The 17,157-nt window shown below is 48.3% G+C and overlaps 1 protein-coding gene across 1 annotated transcript; it reads right to left on the bottom strand.

The window, feature by feature from the left end:
- Positions 1-13,783: 13,783 nt before the first annotated feature.
- On the bottom strand, positions 13,784-14,786 carry LOC107297297 (ADP-ribosylation factor 6-like). Its single transcript, XM_015826659.1, has 2 exons — positions 14,736-14,786; positions 13,784-14,185 (listed from the first exon to the last, which is right to left on the bottom strand). Exons 1-2 carry the CDS (start codon positions 14,784-14,786, stop codon positions 13,784-13,786), a joined length of 453 nt encoding a protein of 150 aa, XP_015682145.1.
- Between the last annotated feature and the right edge of the window lie 2,371 nt (positions 14,787-17,157).

Genomic DNA, 17,157 nt, shown 5'->3' on the forward strand with positions numbered 1-17,157 from the left:
ATCAAAGGTCCTGGCCTTTTCCGTTGGCCAGCAGGAACATCCGTCCCCTCTTCCTACAAACTCATTGGATCAAGGCGACGTCTCTCGGCGCGGCATCCCGCCCCACCACATTGCTCCTCGTGAACTTCCCTCCTTCTTCTTCATAAAACCGTCGGGTCCCCTGAAAAGCCACGGTTTGACCCTGAAATCCTATTGGCTCAAGGAAGGGTCAATCTCAGCCGTTCGAAACCGGATTGCGCCAAATCTCAAACGGGCGCCCTGATTGGGCCCTATAAGGATACCCGTTCGCTCCAAGGAGTTCAATTTATTGGCAGATTTTGTGCCCATCACTCTGCTCTCTGGAAACCCATTGGGCCGGCAACCCTCGATCTTTATTTTAATTGGTAGACGTGACTTCAGTCCCAACCCTGCCCTTCGTCTTCTGGTGAACCAATAAGATTTCAGTTCCAGAAAAGAAACGAGGGGGGGGGGAGATTTTCCAACGGTCGTCTTGATCGCTCAACCAAGAGAAGCCCCGCCCTCCCTCCTTTAACGTCGAGACGGCGGAGAAGCAAAGGCTGATGGGAAAGGCCTGGTTCTGAGCCAACGCTGCCTGGGGATTGGTCAAAGGACATCTCGGCCGCAAAGCATCATGGGAGCTGTCTTGAACTTTGGCCAAGAAGAGGCCTGCAAGGCATGCTGGCTAAGAGATGGCTTATTGAGTTCATGCATGCTGGCTAAGAGATGGCTTATTGAGTTCATGCATGCTGGCTAAGAGATGGCTTATTGAGTCCATGCATGCTGGCTAAGAGATGGCTTATTGAGTTCATGCATGCTGGCTAAGAGATGGCTTATTGAGTTCATGCATGCTGGCTAAGAGATGGCTTATTGAGTCCATGCATGCTGGCTAAGAGATGGCTTATTGAGTCCATGCAACACACTAACCCTAATCTAGCCATGTGAACTGGGTCAATGCAACACACTAGAATCAGCCAGTTAACCCAGGGCTAGCCCAGAGGTTGTGTGAACCCTGCCTTCCTCTCAATTGTTTCACGGGCTCAGGAGCGGCTGCCACAGATCCAAGCCAAGCAGGGGGAGATGTGCCCCAGTGCCTGTTTCGGCTCCCCGACAGCTTTCCCTGGCTTAGGGCTGCTGTTGGAATGTGCTGGGCTCCATGCCAGCTTTTGGGCCGAGGCTGGGAAAGGAAGCAACTCAAGAAGCTGGTTTGCGTGTTGCGGAAGAGTCGCTCCAAAGTCTCACAGTCCCTCAATCAAGGCCCGGCAAAGAGTTGTGTCAAATAAAAAAAAAACGTGAATGTTTCAGGAATTTGAGTTGCTTCCCGTAGGCTTTCTTAGAAAGTCCGTGGGAAGCCCACCAAAATTGATTTTTTTTTATTGGTTCCCCATTTCTTGTGACATTAAACATATGGAGCCTGCAAAATATTGAAACTTTAAGTACATAATAAAATACTTCTTTTGGCCCACCAAGACACACAGCCAGGAAATCACAAACTACAAATAAACCTTTATTACCTATAATTGTGCCTCTACAAATAGTCCCAGACTTAACAACCATTTGTTTACTGATCATTTGAAATTACAACGGCGCTGAAAAAGGGACTTACAACTGGTCCTCGCACTTACGACCGTCACAGCATCCCATGAAGGTGCCCACAACCAGCATGTATTCATGGTTTTTGTTGCCTCCTAGCCTCACATGATCCCCGTGTACAACCTTCCCGGCCAGCTTCAGAAAAGCAGTTGGAGAAGCCAGATTTGTTTAACGGCCACGTGATTCACTTAACAGCAGCAATGCTTTGCTTACAACCATTGCGAAATCGGGTCATAAAACCGGGCATGGCTCACTCAACATCCACCTTGCTTAGCAACGGAAACTCTTGAAGGGATTTTATTGTGCTAAGTGGGAAACCTTACACTCTGGTCCCAGTTGCTAAGTCAAGCGTTACCTGTATTCGTATTCTCCCATCTACTCTACTTGGAAGGATGCCGCTTTTAACAGCTGGTGGGGTGGAAAAGCAGAAAGGAACACAGTGAAGGCTATTAAAAAGAACCTTGCTCCTTAATGAGACAGGGAGTGGGGGGGGAAAGGACAAAGTCTTCGTTTGCACCCACGGCTGTCAGCAACATTCCTGCGTCTCAGATCAGAATTTATGATTGCTCAGCAATTAATAACCTGAGATGCTTGCATAGTCAAACCTTTGCTCAACAAAAGAAAGGAAGCAAGCTTGCTCTTCAACTCAGCTTATTACTTTGATCCCTCCCTTCCTCCTTCTCCTCCCTTCCCCCCCCCCCCACAAAGCAGGGGTCCACAACCTTGGCAACTTTAAGACTTGTGGACTTCAACTCCCAGAATTCCTCAGCCAGTACACCCGCATTTTAATTCACATTTGCAGCAGGGGAATTGCGAAAGCGATGGTTTGCCTGGGGTCTGAGCCGGCTTTGGTGGATCCATAAGGCTGTGCTAGTCAAGGCCAAGCCTTCCTTAAGGGCTTTCCAGTCCTGACTTGAACCCGGAGCGAACCCAAGTCTGCCCCTCTTTCAAAGGGCTGCTCAATGCTGTCATGTTAAGGCCAGGGTGAGCCGCTATGGTCCCTTGACGACCTGGGGGACTACAATTCCCAGAGTTCCTGAGCCAACAAAGCTGAGGAATTCTGGGAGTTGAAGTCCACAAGTCTTAAAGTCATCAAGGTTGAGGACCCCTGCCCTAAAGCATTACCCAGTTAGAGTCAAAGCCGGATGGCAAGAATACTTAGCAATCCAAATCGAAGTCCGATTTCTGCTGTTGCTTTTTTTTTAATGATCTGGTTTGCGCAGATAAATAATATTATTTGCGCAGTTCTAGTCATTTTCAAGAAGCACTGGCTGGAAGGGGTATCGTTTTTAGGCAGATGGGCATAGGTAGCCCTCACCTCGCGACCACAATTGAGCCGAGATTTTACGTTGCTAAGTGAGACATTTGTTCCAGGAGTTTTGCCCCGTTTTATGACTGTTCCTGCAACGTTTTGTTAAGCGAATCGCCGCAGTTGTGAAGTTAGGAACACGGTTGTGAAGTGAATCTGGCTTCCCCATCGACTTTGTCCCCGGGACGCTGCGACCGTCGTAAATATGAACCAGGTGCCAAGCGTCTGAATTTTGATCACGTGACCCTGGGGAGGCTGCAACGGTCCTAAGCGTGGAGTCACTTTTTTCAGTGGCGGTGTAAACGTCAAAACAGTCACTCAATGAACTGTTGTAAGTCGAGGACTTACCATGCACTTACAATGTCCCTAACCTGAAAATGCATATTTTCTTTAGGGACACCCAGGCAGTAGGAGGTCAAAAGAATCTGATTTTTCTCCATTTCAATCCTCTTGATACTCTCCTTTTTATGGGTGACTGCAAGTTCAGGCTCTATAAAATAAAATAAAATAAAAATTAAAAATATATCTAGGGCAGGGAAATCCTCTGATTTTGGAGGGAAGCTATGGGGGCAGGAAAACAGCTACAACCCTGGCAGCTGATTCAAAATTCAGTCTTGGCTAAAAAAGCCTCTCCCCCCCCCCCAGCTGCAGACAGCTGGGGATGGTTGGCTGTTAAAAGCCGGATCCTGGTGGCCTCGTGGTTTAAGGGGGAGGAAATCCAGTAACTGGAAGCTTCCCCCTTAAGTAAGACTTTTGCGTCAAATTTTCCACTTGCTTTTTTTTCTCTAGCGCAGGATTTAGGATGGGTTGGGAGGTGGTTCCTGCCCCTCTCTCGTAGAGCTGGGACAGAAGATCTTGGGGGTTGTCTGAATTTTCTTCAGAATCCCAGCATCCTGGGCTGGTTAAGGAATAAATCTGGAAAAGCAAAGTGTATTTGCGAACGAAGGCAAAATAGACGTATCCCAGGATAATCTTGCAGGATCCAATCCGAGTCGATCACCGGGACTAAAGGTTTATTCTTCCAAGCTTGGAAGAAAAAAACTTTTGGTCCCGGTGACCGACTCGGATTGGATCCTGGGTCTGCATTTCTCTCCCTTCCTCATCTGGAAGTTTTTAAGAAGAAACTGGACAGCCATTTGTCCGAAATGGTATAGGGTTTCCTGCCTGAGCAGGGGGTTGGACTTGATGACCTCCAAGGTCTCTTCCAACTTTATTATTATTATTATTATTATTATTATTATTATTATTATTATTATTATTATTATTATTATTATTATTATTATTATTATCATCATCATCATCATCATCATCATCATCATCTTTTGGGAAGTATTACGAGAGTCACTGCCCATTTTTAGACCCCAAAATGTTTCCTGGATATTCCCCTCCCACCCCCAGGCCGATGAGCAAAGCCTTAGCATTTCAGCTCAAGTCACATTAATCTGCATGGGCTTCCAAGCAGGCAGAAGAGAATGTGATTGAAATATCTGACATGCTGGCCAGGGAATTCTGGGAATTGAAGTCCACACTTCTTGAAAAGGAGCCAAGGCTGAGAAATGCTGACCTAAACGTTCTAAACCTAAATGCCGGAGAAGTTGACGTCCGCAGATCTTAAACGTTCATTGGCAAGCCAGCTGGGGAATTCTGGGAGTTGAAGTCTGCACTTCTTAAAGTTCACTGGCATGCTGGCTGGGGAATCCTGGGAATTGGAAGCCCACACATTTTGAAAGTGGCCAAGGTTGAGAACACTGAGCTAAACTTTCAAGTTGGACTGGCAAGACCAGAACATCAGAGAAGTCGTCAAGATAAATAGAGAAAAGCCAGGGGCCGGGCCGGTGTCACCTTTTTTTTTTGCAAGGCCGCCGCTGTTTGCAGAAAATGTCCTCCCTAGTACAATGACTGTTAAACTCTGGAAGAGAAGCCTTTCATTTTGCCCAGCTTCAGCATTCTACCATGGGCCAATATCTCCTCCCCCCACCCCATCCCTTCCACTTGGCAGCCCCTTCTGAAAGTTGCAAGGTTAGCCAACAAAGCAAACTGAATAGCAGAACAGGCTTTGAAGAAAGGTGGAATATTAACCATATAGCAGTTAACCTGCTTGGATGTTTTTTAAAAACCAGCCAGGCATGACTGGGGGGGGGGAGGAAAGTGGGGGGGAGAGACAAGCTTTCAACCTGTCCCATGTCAACAGGAGGGGGACAACTATGCAGCCTGCCTGGCCTCTACTCCATTTTCTCAAAAGCACCAGAGAGGGTGCCCTATTTCTTTTAAATAATGTCATTAACTATTATAATTGCAATGGTAAAAATGAGAGAGAGAGAGAGAGAGAGAGAGAGAGAGAGAGAGAGAGAGAGGGAAGGAAGCATATGGTAAAGAAAAAGAAAATAAACAACTTCTGACCTTCATCACAATCAGTGTAAGCCATTTTAGTAATTGTCACCTTCTTTTAAATTGCACCAAACAATCTCTTTTTCCCATGTCTTACCTCTTATCTACAAACAAACCCATAAAGTATTATCATTTCAGTCCTGGTTTTAGCAAAAAGCCCAGTAAGGGTTGTCAAAACTAACTGTTATCTATTTTAACCTCGATCATGTAAACCAACCTTACATTCCTTCCTTATACGTCTTAACACTTAATATTTAGGCCATTCAAAGTAACACAGAATTGGATTTTGGGGGTGAAAGGAGATTGGCTGGATTCAGATAGAATTCTAATTTATAAACTTTGGACAACAATGCCATGGGCTAAGCCAGTTTTAAACCAACCCAAGCCCAGCATTTCCCAGATGCGTGGAACTTAAAACTCAACCCCGTTGAGGAATTCTGGGAGTTGCCCCATTACAAAAGAACACACTAATCCATTTTCTGAAGCTAGGTTCTTGCAACACGTTAGTTTTACTGCCTGAGTGCAGCAATGAGCATTGTGCCAACTGTACATCACCTGTTTGGCATCATTCGGTCCCAATCCAGCCAGGGAGCAACCAGGAGCATGGGTAGCGTGATTCATTGCCTCATCACTTCCTGTGACCAGCAGCGAACATTCCTTCGGGGTTTGGCAGAACTGCAATCCAGCTTCACTACATGCTACACAATACCACTTCCTGCTTGTCGCTCACATGCGCTTCCTCCAGCGTTGGCGTAACCTGTCCGCACTGCCTCCGAAAAGCAGGGGATCTCCAGATGGGCCTGGAGTCAGTGGCTGAGCTTGTCAACCCTCCCGAGGTAGCATTCTCTACTGCTTGGGTGCAATAAATTGCAGGAGGCTTCACAGCACACCAGACCTCAGTGTACATCAATATGAAAGGTGGAGTCTTGCTCCTGGCTGGTCGATGTCTCCAGCATCTTCCCTCTTTTGCCAGATTGGCTCTAGGTTTTACAATGGTTAAAGGATTGGATTCGATCCAGAGAAACCCAGATCCAAGTCCACCATCAACCACCGAAGCTCATGACTTGGGACCTGGATTTACACACAAGTAGACCTCACTTTAAGACTGCTCTGTTGAGCAATCATCCCAAGTTACAACGGTGCCGAAGAAGCAACTTTAAGACCGGTCCTCACGCTTATGACCTTTGCAGCATCCAGAACATCAGGCCTGGTGTGGTAACATTACCGTTCCAGGGTTGCCACTTTCCAGCAATGAAAGTCAGCCATCTTGACTTTTTTGACCATCTTGCAGAATCCCCTGCTTAGCAAGTTGTTGTTGTTGTTGTTATTATTATTTTAAAATTAACTTTGGGCTGAGTCATTTGGAGTTGAGAGGCAGAAATGTAATACGCAAACTTTGGTGGACTTTTGCCCGCTGCCCGTTCCAACGATTTTGTTTTAGGATGTTGCTGCATCACATGGCTGGCCTGCCTTAATGACTATAATTTTCCCAAAGTGGGGGTGCCTTCTGGATTATATTGAACGACAGGCTGGGAATCATGGGATTAGAATGATTTTACCAGCAGGGCACCAGCTTGGAGAAAAGTGGCCCATCCCTCTTTCACGTTCTACTAATGCCTCTCCTTAAATGTCCTTATTTTATATTCTTATTTTTTTCTATTTTCCTTTTCTGCACTTTTTATTTCTCCGTTTCTGTTCATTTATTTTTTTTTGAGGGGACCTTGGCACTCCGAGCTTGCTTGTTCTCTTGCAGACATTTCATTATCCAAATGAGGTAACGTTCATTTCAGTCCTCAGCCACAAATATTCTCCTTTATTTTTCTTTATAATTGTAATGTTTAATAAGTGTTGTTTTTTAAAAAAACCCAATTGGTAATTTCCTTGGTCTTGCTTTAAGGGACGGAGCGTTCCAGATTCATCTGAGGGAAGTGTGTGTGTGTGTGTGCGCGCGCGTGTGTGTGTGTGCGCACCCACAAGAGACGGTTGAGAGTTTCACTTCTACCACAAAGCACACCGAACCCACGCAACTGGAAGAATCGAAATGATGGGGGAACAATTTAGGAAGCCCGTGTGCCAAGCAGGGGCGTTAGGCGAGGATAGGAAATGAAGTTCCCGTGTGGGACTGACCCACAACTACATTCGGTTTCGTTTACTGCAATACCAGAAGGCAGGACAAGAAACTATGGATGGAAACTCATCAAGGAGAGAAGCAACCTGGAACTGAGGAGAAACTTCCTAACAGTGAGGACAATGAACCAGTGGACTACTGTAATGCTCTCTACATGGGGCTTCCCTTGAGGAGCACCCGGAGGCTCCAGCTAGTCCAAAATGCGGCCGCGCGGGCGGTGTTGGGAGGGACTCGTCGCTCCCACGTAACACCGCTGCTGCGCGAGCTGCATTGGCTGCCGGTGGCCTTCCGGGTGCGCTTCAAGGTGCTGACTATCATCTTTAAGGCGCTNTTCTGCCACAGATTACCTCCCATCGGCCAGTACGCTCCCACAGGGTGGGTCTCCTCAGGGTGCCGTCAGCCAGACAGTGCCGGCTGGCGACCCCAAGGGGGAGGGCCTTCTCTGTGGGAGCTCCCACCCTCTGGAATGAGCTGCCCCCAGAGATCAGGGTGATCCCTGATCTCCCTTCCTTCCGCCGCGCCCTCAAGACGTGGCTATTCCAACAAGCGGGACTGGCCTAGGGCAATTTTTAAGAGGGGTTTTTAGAGGGGTTTTTAATCATATTTTAATCAGACAATTTAAATATTTCATTTTAATTAATTTTAATTTTGTAATTGTTATTGGTGTTTTTAATCGATTGTCAGCCGCCCTGAGTCCACAAGGAGAAGGGCGGGATATAAATTCGAATAATAAATAAATAAATAAATAAAACAGCTTGCCACCAGAAGTTGTAGGTGCTCCATCACTGGAGGTCTTTGAGACTGCACAGCCACTAGTCTGAAATAGCATAGGCCAGGGGTAGGCAACCTTGGCTCTTTTATGACTGGTGGACTTCAACTCCCAGAATTCCTGAGCCAGCATGGCTCAGCTTGGAAACCTCTCCCTTTCTCCTCAGCATGGCTGGCTCAGGAATTCTGGGAGTTGAAGTCCACGAGTCATAAAAGTGCCAAGGTTGCCTACCCCTGGCATAGTGTCTCCTGCTTGAACAGGGGGCTGGACTAGAACACCTCCAAGGTCCCCTCCAGCTCTATTCTGATTGATTGAATACTAAATACAATAAATATGGTTTCCCCGTTCCTTTTCCCTAAAGCTGAGAAGTCCTGAGGGCCGCGTCAAAGGATGCGAGAACGACAAGGGTCATTATTGTCTCCCTTGTTTCCTTTACTTTGAAAAAAATTGCGGTCGTCCGGGGTGCTAACTGAGTGTAGTTAGTGTCGACGTAAAGTTCGGTCTTAATTTTTCTCCTTGTTTTGTTTTTACTACCAGATTGGTGTTTACGTCGGGAGAAGAGAAGAGGAACCACTCCTCCTAATTCAGTACCCAGAAATTATACATATTAGGACCAAACCTAATCTTCTACGGCAAGCTGGTGCCGTTTCTAGAGGACCAGCGGAGATATCTATCACAATGATTTTTCCTTTGGCATCGCCCATGCAGATAGTCCTCGAATTATGACAACTGAGCCCACAATTTCTGCTGTTAAGCGAGACACTTGTTAAGTGAGTTTTGTCCCATGTTACGGCCTTGCTTGCTACAGTCATTAAAGTGAATCACCGCAGTTGATAAGATAATAACCTGGTTTTAAGTGAATCTGGCTCCCCCATTGTCAGGTAGCAAAAGGGGATCACATGACCTTGGGACACAGCAACAGTCATAAGTACAAGCCAGTTGCCAAGCCTCTCGATTTTAATAACATGATCACAGGGACTCTGCAAAGGCCGTGACTGTGAAAAACGGTCGTTAAGTCACATTTTTCGGTGCCGTTGTAACTTTGAACGGTCACTAAAAGAACTACTGTAGATCCAGCATTATCTCTATTTAGCACAGATTATTTGGGGAATGGCAGACCGGTCACTGACAGATCTCAACGATTTCCTGGCTTCTACAAAAAAAAGACACACGTCATTTTCATGAAGACTCAAAAATCATTTATTTTTTAAAAAAACAAAACAGTGAGCCCTTGTTTGTAAAAGGGGGTTCCCACCCCAGGCACTCATAGCCACGAGGGACGTGTGAACGCCACCCTTCCCGTACCCTAGCCAAAAAAAAAAAAAAGATTCTAAAGAAAATTCCAGCAATAAATGTACAGTACATTTTTGTATGTGCAGCTTAGCATCCAATAAACACACCCTTCATTTTTAATTCAGGGGAATGGAAGAAGAAGAAAAAAAAAGAACACCCTTAATTTTATTTTAAACCCCGAAACAGACCAGCTTATTCAAGTTAACCAGCTGCAGTTTTAAGTTACAGAAAAAGTACCTTGTTCTTCCTTTTATAAGTGACAGCCCTTACGGAAGGCACGGGGGTGGCAGGGGGGGGGAAAGAGGAAACTAAAAAAATGAGCTATTTTCACACAGATCAGCCTCTGAGCACCACCAGGCTTGGGGCAGGGGAGGGAAAATAATAACCATCGCCCCATGCCTGGGTTTTTATGAGTGATTTTTTCTTTTTCGGAATGATTCCAACATGAAAAATTACAAGCCATGATTTTTTTTAAAAAAAAAAGACCACTAAACATTTCAGGGCTGGTTTTGAAGATTTAAGTGCCTTCAGAATATACCCCGCCACCGTTCCCAACCTGTTAGACAGATTAGGACTACAAGACCCAGCATTTCCCAGCAGGAAGCCCCATTTTCAGACAAAGACGTTTCCCCGCACCCAAACTACGGCCGTATATGCTCAGATTTGGGGCCACCCATTCAAGCAGGACGAAGCCCCTTCCCTTAAATGTGGATGTCCCTTCCCCACAGCCTCGCCTTTCTGAGCACCCCAGACAGATTGGGGGGGGAAGACTAACAATCCCATCTGCTTCACTGCTAGATGGGGAATGATGGAGAGGGTGGTCCTGAGGTCTTAGTGCAACATACACGATGCACATCCCCAGGCCCAAATAAAAATTTCTTTCAAAAATGTTATTATTTTGGAGGAAAGCTGGAGGGGAAGAGGTGGGGAGGGGGAGCGGGAGGGACCCCACCCCCATCAGAAGGGGACGGAGCAGAAATCGGGGTCTCCCCTACCCCAATACATCTCTCCAGGCTGAATTCCTGCCCTACCAGTTCTCTGGATGACCTAAATCAGCTCAAAGGTGAGTGGACTTCAACTCCCAGAATTCCCCCCTCCTCCTCCTCCTGCCATGTTGGCAGGGGAATTCTGGGAGTCGAAGTCCACCCATCGTTAAGCCGCCAAGGTAAAGAAACACCGAAAAACCCATTTTGGAAGCATTTTGGAGAACGTCCATGGCATGCACACAACTTTAGACAGGCGCCCTTCGCACAGGTTCTCCAAATCCGAAAATATTTCCGAATAACTTTTCACCCAACAGGTGAAATCGGGAGCTTGGAAGGAAACCATCGGAAAAGAAAGAAAGATCAAAGAACTCCGTCACGTGCTCTCCCTCCAAATGTTGGAGAAATTAGGGGGGGGGAATTCTAGCTTTCTGGAGCATCTACGGCTCAAAAAAAAAAAAAAAGTCAAAATGACCTCCCCGACCGCACGATCAAACTTCTGCCTGTTTTTTTAAAATCAATTTTTAATTTTTTAAAAAAACATTTTTTTAAAAAAATTAATATTTAAAATTTTCAAATATTAAAAAAAACAACCACCACACAGATGGGGCTTCGATCACACTATTTTGGCCTCCACCTTGACTTTTTTTTTTCGACCGCAAGCTACGAGACACCCTTGCCACGATTACTGCTGCGCTTTTGGAAATCCAGAAAGGGCTCAGCTGAGCGTGGAGGGACAGGAAGACGTCTGAAAAAGAACATTTTAAGCTGGCTCAGCGCAACCCAGAGGCTCTCCTCCCCCCCCCTCCCCGGGTGGAGGACGCGCCTAGAGCAGGCGTGAGTCACATCTGATCCAGGAGTTCACACCCAGAGTGCAAGCCGCAGTGGAAAACTGCGGACAGAAAATGCAATCTGATTTTTTTTTTTTTGCACCCCACCCCCTTTCTGGGTTAGCACAGCCACCGTTCCCAGCAGCAGTAGCAGCAGAAGAGAAAAAATAAATTCTTCCCTCTTTTTCTCATTCCAGGCTTTCTTCCTCTCCCCCCCCCTCACCTGACCCCAAGGCTTTCCTTCCAAGCTGGTCAAAATTCGAATTTCAAAGATTTGGGTGAGAATTGTGCATCTTTGCCATTTGCAAGGCGGGGGACGAGAAGATCTGAATTAAATGGAGAGGTGGGATTAAAAGAGAAGTGGCAAACCCCCCTTCCATGAATTAAAAGGAGGGGTGGGATTAAAAGAGAAGTTGCAAGCCCCCCTTCCATGAATTAAAAAGAGGGGTGGGATTAAAACAGAAGTTGCAAGCCCCCCTTCCATGAATTAAAAGGAGGGGTGGGATTAAAAGAGAAGTGGCAAGCCCCCCTTCCATGAATTAAAAGGAGGGGTGGGATTAAAACAGAAGTTGCAAGCCTCCTTCCGTGCATCAAGACATGCTTGGAAATTGCTTGGGAAGGGGGAAGCTGAGTCCACACACCCCCACACACTCTCCATGTTGCAGCCAACTTGCAATGCTCCCCAATTCCTCTATGGGCTACTTTGGGGGTCCGTAGGAGGACCTCTGAAGCCCTCTTAGTAAAATAGAGTGAGTTTGTTTTTTTTTTAAAGGGAAAGAGGAATTAAAAACTGCTTAAGAGAGAGGAACGGGAGCAATTCAGCCCAATGGTTCCAGCACTTCAAATTGACCATTGCTTATTATCCACAAAACAGGATTTAAAAAGCGAGCGAGCGAGTGAGCAAACAGGAGGAATTGGGGTTTTTTTTAGCAATGGAAAAGGGCTGAAATTAGAGAGGGGGGATCTTACAACCCCCCCACCCCACCCTTACAGCCTCCTGGTGAAAAACTCCTCTTTGGTTTATGCCAGTGTTTTTCAACTGTGGCCCCTTTAAGAGGCTGGCTGGGGAATTCTGGGAGTTGAAGTCCGCCCATCTTAAAGGGGCCACGGTTGAAAAACACTGCTCTGTGCTGAAGGCCACACAATCTAAGGTGCTGGAAATGAGATTTATGCCCCTATAATGGATCATATCAGTACAATTAAAAACAAAAAAGACGATTTATACCCACCGCTTGGAACTGAACCATCAAAGCGCATTTTTTTTGTTCTCAAGAAACAACGTCCTGCACACGCCCGGGGGGGGAACCCGTAGCCCCCACACACACTCTCGCACACGCCCCTCGAGCAGAGTGAGTGAGTGAGAGAGAGAGAGAGAGAGGTAAATTTCCAAAGATGGGCCCTTTGCTCCGATTCACCAGGCGGGGGGGCCCACCATGGTGCCCGCTGTGCAAACGGTGGCCCGGCATGTTGGCACCATAAGGATCGTGGTCCGTAGATGGCCGTCCCACGGGAAGATGGCCAGTTCTCTTTGATACGGGAACCGAGTCTGGATTCGCCGGTCAAGGAATGTGATGGACGCCCGTTGTGGTCCCTCTTGAGTTGGGAACGTCCCATGTTTATACAGGGGGGGGGGGAAGAGAGAGATCTCTGGAGAGAGCCGTAGGCAGGAATTTGGGGAGAAGACACCCGCCCGGGAACGGCGGCTTCCATTCCACTCCCTCCTCGCAGCGGGCAAACGGGTTTGGTCGGGCGCTAGGCATGCCCGCCCTTGTCTCCTCCAAGCAGGTGGAACAGGTCAGGAGAGAGGCGAGGCCAGACAAGGCCCGGGCAGGGCGTTCCCGGCGGAGACACTGGAAGAGGCAACCTGAGGAAGCAAGCCAATCCGCCAGGAGTTCCCATCCCCATCAAGCGTGGCCTGCCAAGGCAGCACCTTCCTTCCAAACTTCACGGGTCTCCTCTGCCCACCTGGTGTGCCCAAGCAGGGGGATGGCTTCCAGGAGGCCAGGGCAGAGAAAACCCAGTTCCTTGGAGGTGCCAAGCTTTCCCACCTTTAAAAGGGGGCCTGGGGGGGACGACCACCCCCGAGTCGACCCAGAGCTCCTGGAATTGGTCCCAGCCAACGTTCTTCGCGAGGGTCTTCCCTTTGGCGTTAGACTCGACTCATTCGGAAGAGACTCCAGTCCAGAGAAGCAGAGGGCTGGGGGGAATGTCCCGAAGGGGGGAAGATAGGTAGCTATGGATCAAGGGGAGGGGGCAAGGACCCCCTCCCCTCCACTCTTCCCTCCGCAGAAATCAAGGCATCTTCCAAGAGAGAGAAGCAACCAGGATCTTCCAGGCCTCCACCTTTGCCGGTGAGACCCTCCGCCACGAGTTGGGGAAGAATTGAAGAGGAGGGAGGGGGGCAAAGACGGAAGAGAAGGAGCGTCTGAAGGACTCATCGGTGAGGGAGGTGTGCGCGCGCCCGTTTAGCTCTCTGGCCCTCCCCCCCCGAAATTACGATTTGTAGTTAGAAGTAAGCCACATTAAGCCTTCATAGAGTCCTTCCCCCGAGGTGGCGCAAGACGGCTGGACGTACCAATTCCTGTCCCTGATGCGAGTGAGCCCCAATTTCTCCTGGATCTCGTGAGGTTTCATGGCGTCTGGGAGGTCCTGCTTGTTGGCAAAGACCAGGATGATGGCGTCCCTCATCTCGCGGTCGTTGATGATGCGGTGAAGCTCCTGCCGGCCTTCGTCGATCCGATCCCGATCGGCGCAGTCCACCACAAAGATCAAGCCCTGGGTGCCGGTGTAGTAGTGTCTCCAGAGGGGCCGGATCTTGTCCTGGCCCCCCACGTCCCAGACGTTGAACTTGACGTTCTTGTAGGTCACCGAGAGGTGCAACTTCGGGTGCCACCCCTACCACCACTGCCCGACCGGGTTGAACTCGAACATTTCCTACCACCAGAACGGCCGCCGTAGATCCGGGTCGTAGTTTTAGGAGTAGAGGAACAATGGCTTCTAGAACCTATCGTAGAAGGGGTACCGACGTCCGGTCCTGGTGTGTCAGGTATGTTCTGACCTCCCCCTCCCGGAGGGAAAGGGGGAAAGGAAGAGGAGAGAAGAGGGTTGAAAACACAGTAAGAACAGCAGAAGCAATAAACCACCATTTACATGTATCCTGGTCTTGCCAGTGCCTTGATGCACTCCCCGGAGTGCAGCCAGAACGATTAACCAGTGGAACGACTTGCCTCCAGAAGTTGTGGGTGCTTCAACACTGGAGGTTTTTTAAGAAACTGGACAGCCCTTTGTCTGAAATAGTCTAGGCTTCCTGCCTGAGCAGGGGGGGTTGGACTAGAAGATCTCTAAGGTCCCTTCCAACTCTTGTTATTAAAGTCTAACTAAATCCTCTCCCCCACCCCTGGCCAAATCTCTCCCGCCCCTTACCTGGCTATTTCCCTGTTCTCACCTGAGCAGAGCCACGCAGGTGGCAGTTGCCAAGCAGAACTGAGCAAGGCATGGTCTCCTACAGCGAGAATATTATTATTATTTTTTCCAGACAACAAGGGAGGTTCCCTTCTTGTCAACTGGAAAAGTCTGTTCCCTTCCAACTCCAAGTCCCCTTCAGCTAGGTACTTAATGCAGCAAGATAATTTAAGAAGAGACCAGACAACCACTTGTCTGAAGCGATACGTTCTGCTTGAGCAGGGGGTCGGACTAGAGGACCTTTAAGGTCCCTTCCCACACTGTTATTCTGTTAAGGGTGCCAAGGTGAAGGCAGCATATCAGGAATGAATGAATGAATGAATGAATGAATGAATGAATGAATGAAAACCTGTAACATTCACGGAGGTGCCAAGGATCCAAATGGGTACGGCCAATTATTATTATTATTATTATATTTTATTATATACACAGTTCTTCCACAATTCGTAACTCCCCAATTCCAACCTCAAAGAGAGGGGATTTGAGAATCTAAAACAACTTTATTTTACTTTTTTTTAGGTAGTCCTCAATTTGTGACCACCACGGAGCCCAAAATTTCCATTGCTAAGCGAGACAGCTGTTAAGCGAGTCTCGCCCCATTTTACGACCTTTCTCGCCACAGCTGAAGCGAATGACTGCAGCTGTTCAGTTAGTGACAAGGTTGTTAAGTGTATCCGGCTTCCCCCTTCACTTTGCTTGTCCGAAGGTCGCAAAAGGGGATCACGTGACCCTGGGGGGGGGGGGACATTGCGACCGTCACAAGTATGAGTCAGCTGCCGAGCGCCTGAACTCTGATCACGCGACCCTGGGGAGGCCGCAACGGGCCGTAAGTCCCTTTCTTTCAGGGCTGCTGCAACTTTGAATGATCGCTAGGTGCATCGTCGTAAGTCAAGGACCACCTCCCGTTTTTCATCCATCAAACTATCAACCAGCAAAGCAGGGCCAGAATAAATATCTGCCCTCCTCCATAAAAGCCACCTGAAAAAAGTCCTTGACTTACCAGTTCATTTAGTGACCGTTCAAAGTTACAACAGCTCTGAAAAAGGTGGCTTACGAACGTTTTTCACACTTACGACCATTGCATCATCCAAAACTCAGACGCTGGGCAACCGATTCACGTTTATGACGGCCGCAGAGTCCCGAGGTCGCGTGATCCTCTTTTGCGACCTTCGGACAAGCAATGTCAAGGGGGGGGGGGAAGTCAGGCTCATTTAACGAAGCCAGCCGGTTACGAACTTAACACCTGCAGTGATTCTCTTAACAAACGTGGCGAGAAAAGTCATAAAATCGGGCCAAAATTCGCTTAACGACCGTCTTGCTTAGCAACAGAGCTTCTGGGACTTTGAAAAAGGCACGTGCACGTTTCCTTCTCCAGGCAGGAAAAGCAAAGCTGCCCCACGGACGGGGCTGTCCCACCCCAATCCCGTTTCTGCCCCTTTTTCAAAGTCTTTCTTTCCCAAAGTCTCCAGACCAGTTTTCTCCCCCCCCCCGGGGGGGGGGGGGGGGGGGAAGCTGTAACTCTCCAGGTGCACCGGGCGACACCTGCGTATTTGCATTGCAATTAGTCACGCTCTGCAATTAGTGCTGTGATTCAACGGGCGGGACAAGGAATCTCGGGAAAGGGCACAAATTATCAACCGGGCACAAATTATCAACCGCTCTTCCCGCACGCTCTTGCAAAGCGGCTTTTACGGGTAGTCCACAAGGGACCCCAAAGTTTATGTTGTTAAGCGGGACATTTGTCGAGTTGGGTTTTGCCCCGTTTTACGACCTTGTCTTGCCCCAGTCGTTAAGAGAACCACTGCAGTTGATAAGCTGGCCATGGGGATGCTTCAAAGGTCCGTAAGTGTGAAAAAACGGTCATAAGTCCCTTTTTTCGGTGCCGTTGCACTAAATAAACGGTCGTAAGCCGAGGACCACCTGTGTACCCTTCCCTGCCTCCTTGGCCCCCAAATCTTTCTCCTCTTTTCCGTCCCAAGTTCCCAGGCCTTCCGTCTCAGTGTGCAGAGAAAGTCACACACACACACACACACACACACAGGAAGTAACAACATTCAGAGATTCTCAGAAGAGGCGGCCCAACCCACTTTAGGGGCTCCTCCCCCCTCCCCAACTCAGAAAAAAACCCCGAAGGTCACAGTTTTAGAAGCAAAGATACCAAACCACAAAGACATGCGCGGCCGAGCCCAGATCCCTTCCAGAGTCTGCACTTTTAGTCACCTTGCAAGGTGGTTAAGTTTGAGAAAGGGGGAGGAGAAGACCGGCCTGTTCTACAGGTGAACGAAGAGCTGACCTCGGCAAACAATCCTGCCTCTTCATCCTACTAGCTCTCAGCGAGGATGGCGTTTCTATCCCTTTTGGGCCCTACTCTGCAAGGCCAGCGCTTTTTGAAATTCTCCCAAAAA

Source organism: Protobothrops mucrosquamatus, unplaced genomic scaffold (genome assembly GCF_001527695.2).
Source record: "Protobothrops mucrosquamatus isolate PMUCROS unplaced genomic scaffold, P.Mucros_1.0 scaffold3224, whole genome shotgun sequence".
Lineage (NCBI taxonomy): Eukaryota > Metazoa > Chordata > Lepidosauria > Squamata > Viperidae > Protobothrops > Protobothrops mucrosquamatus.

What these genes read in the sequence shown, in the direction of transcription:
- LOC107297297 (XM_015826659.1), bottom strand. Translation starts at nt 14,786, where the DNA reads ATGCCTTGCTCAGTTCTGCTTGGCAACTGCCACCTGCGTGGCTCTGCT. An exon ending in ACCTGCGTGGCTCTGCTCAG is followed by an intron (nt 14,186 to 14,735) that starts GTGAGAACAGGG and finishes CAGTGGTGGTAG; the next exon opens with GGGTGGCACCCGAAGTTGCA.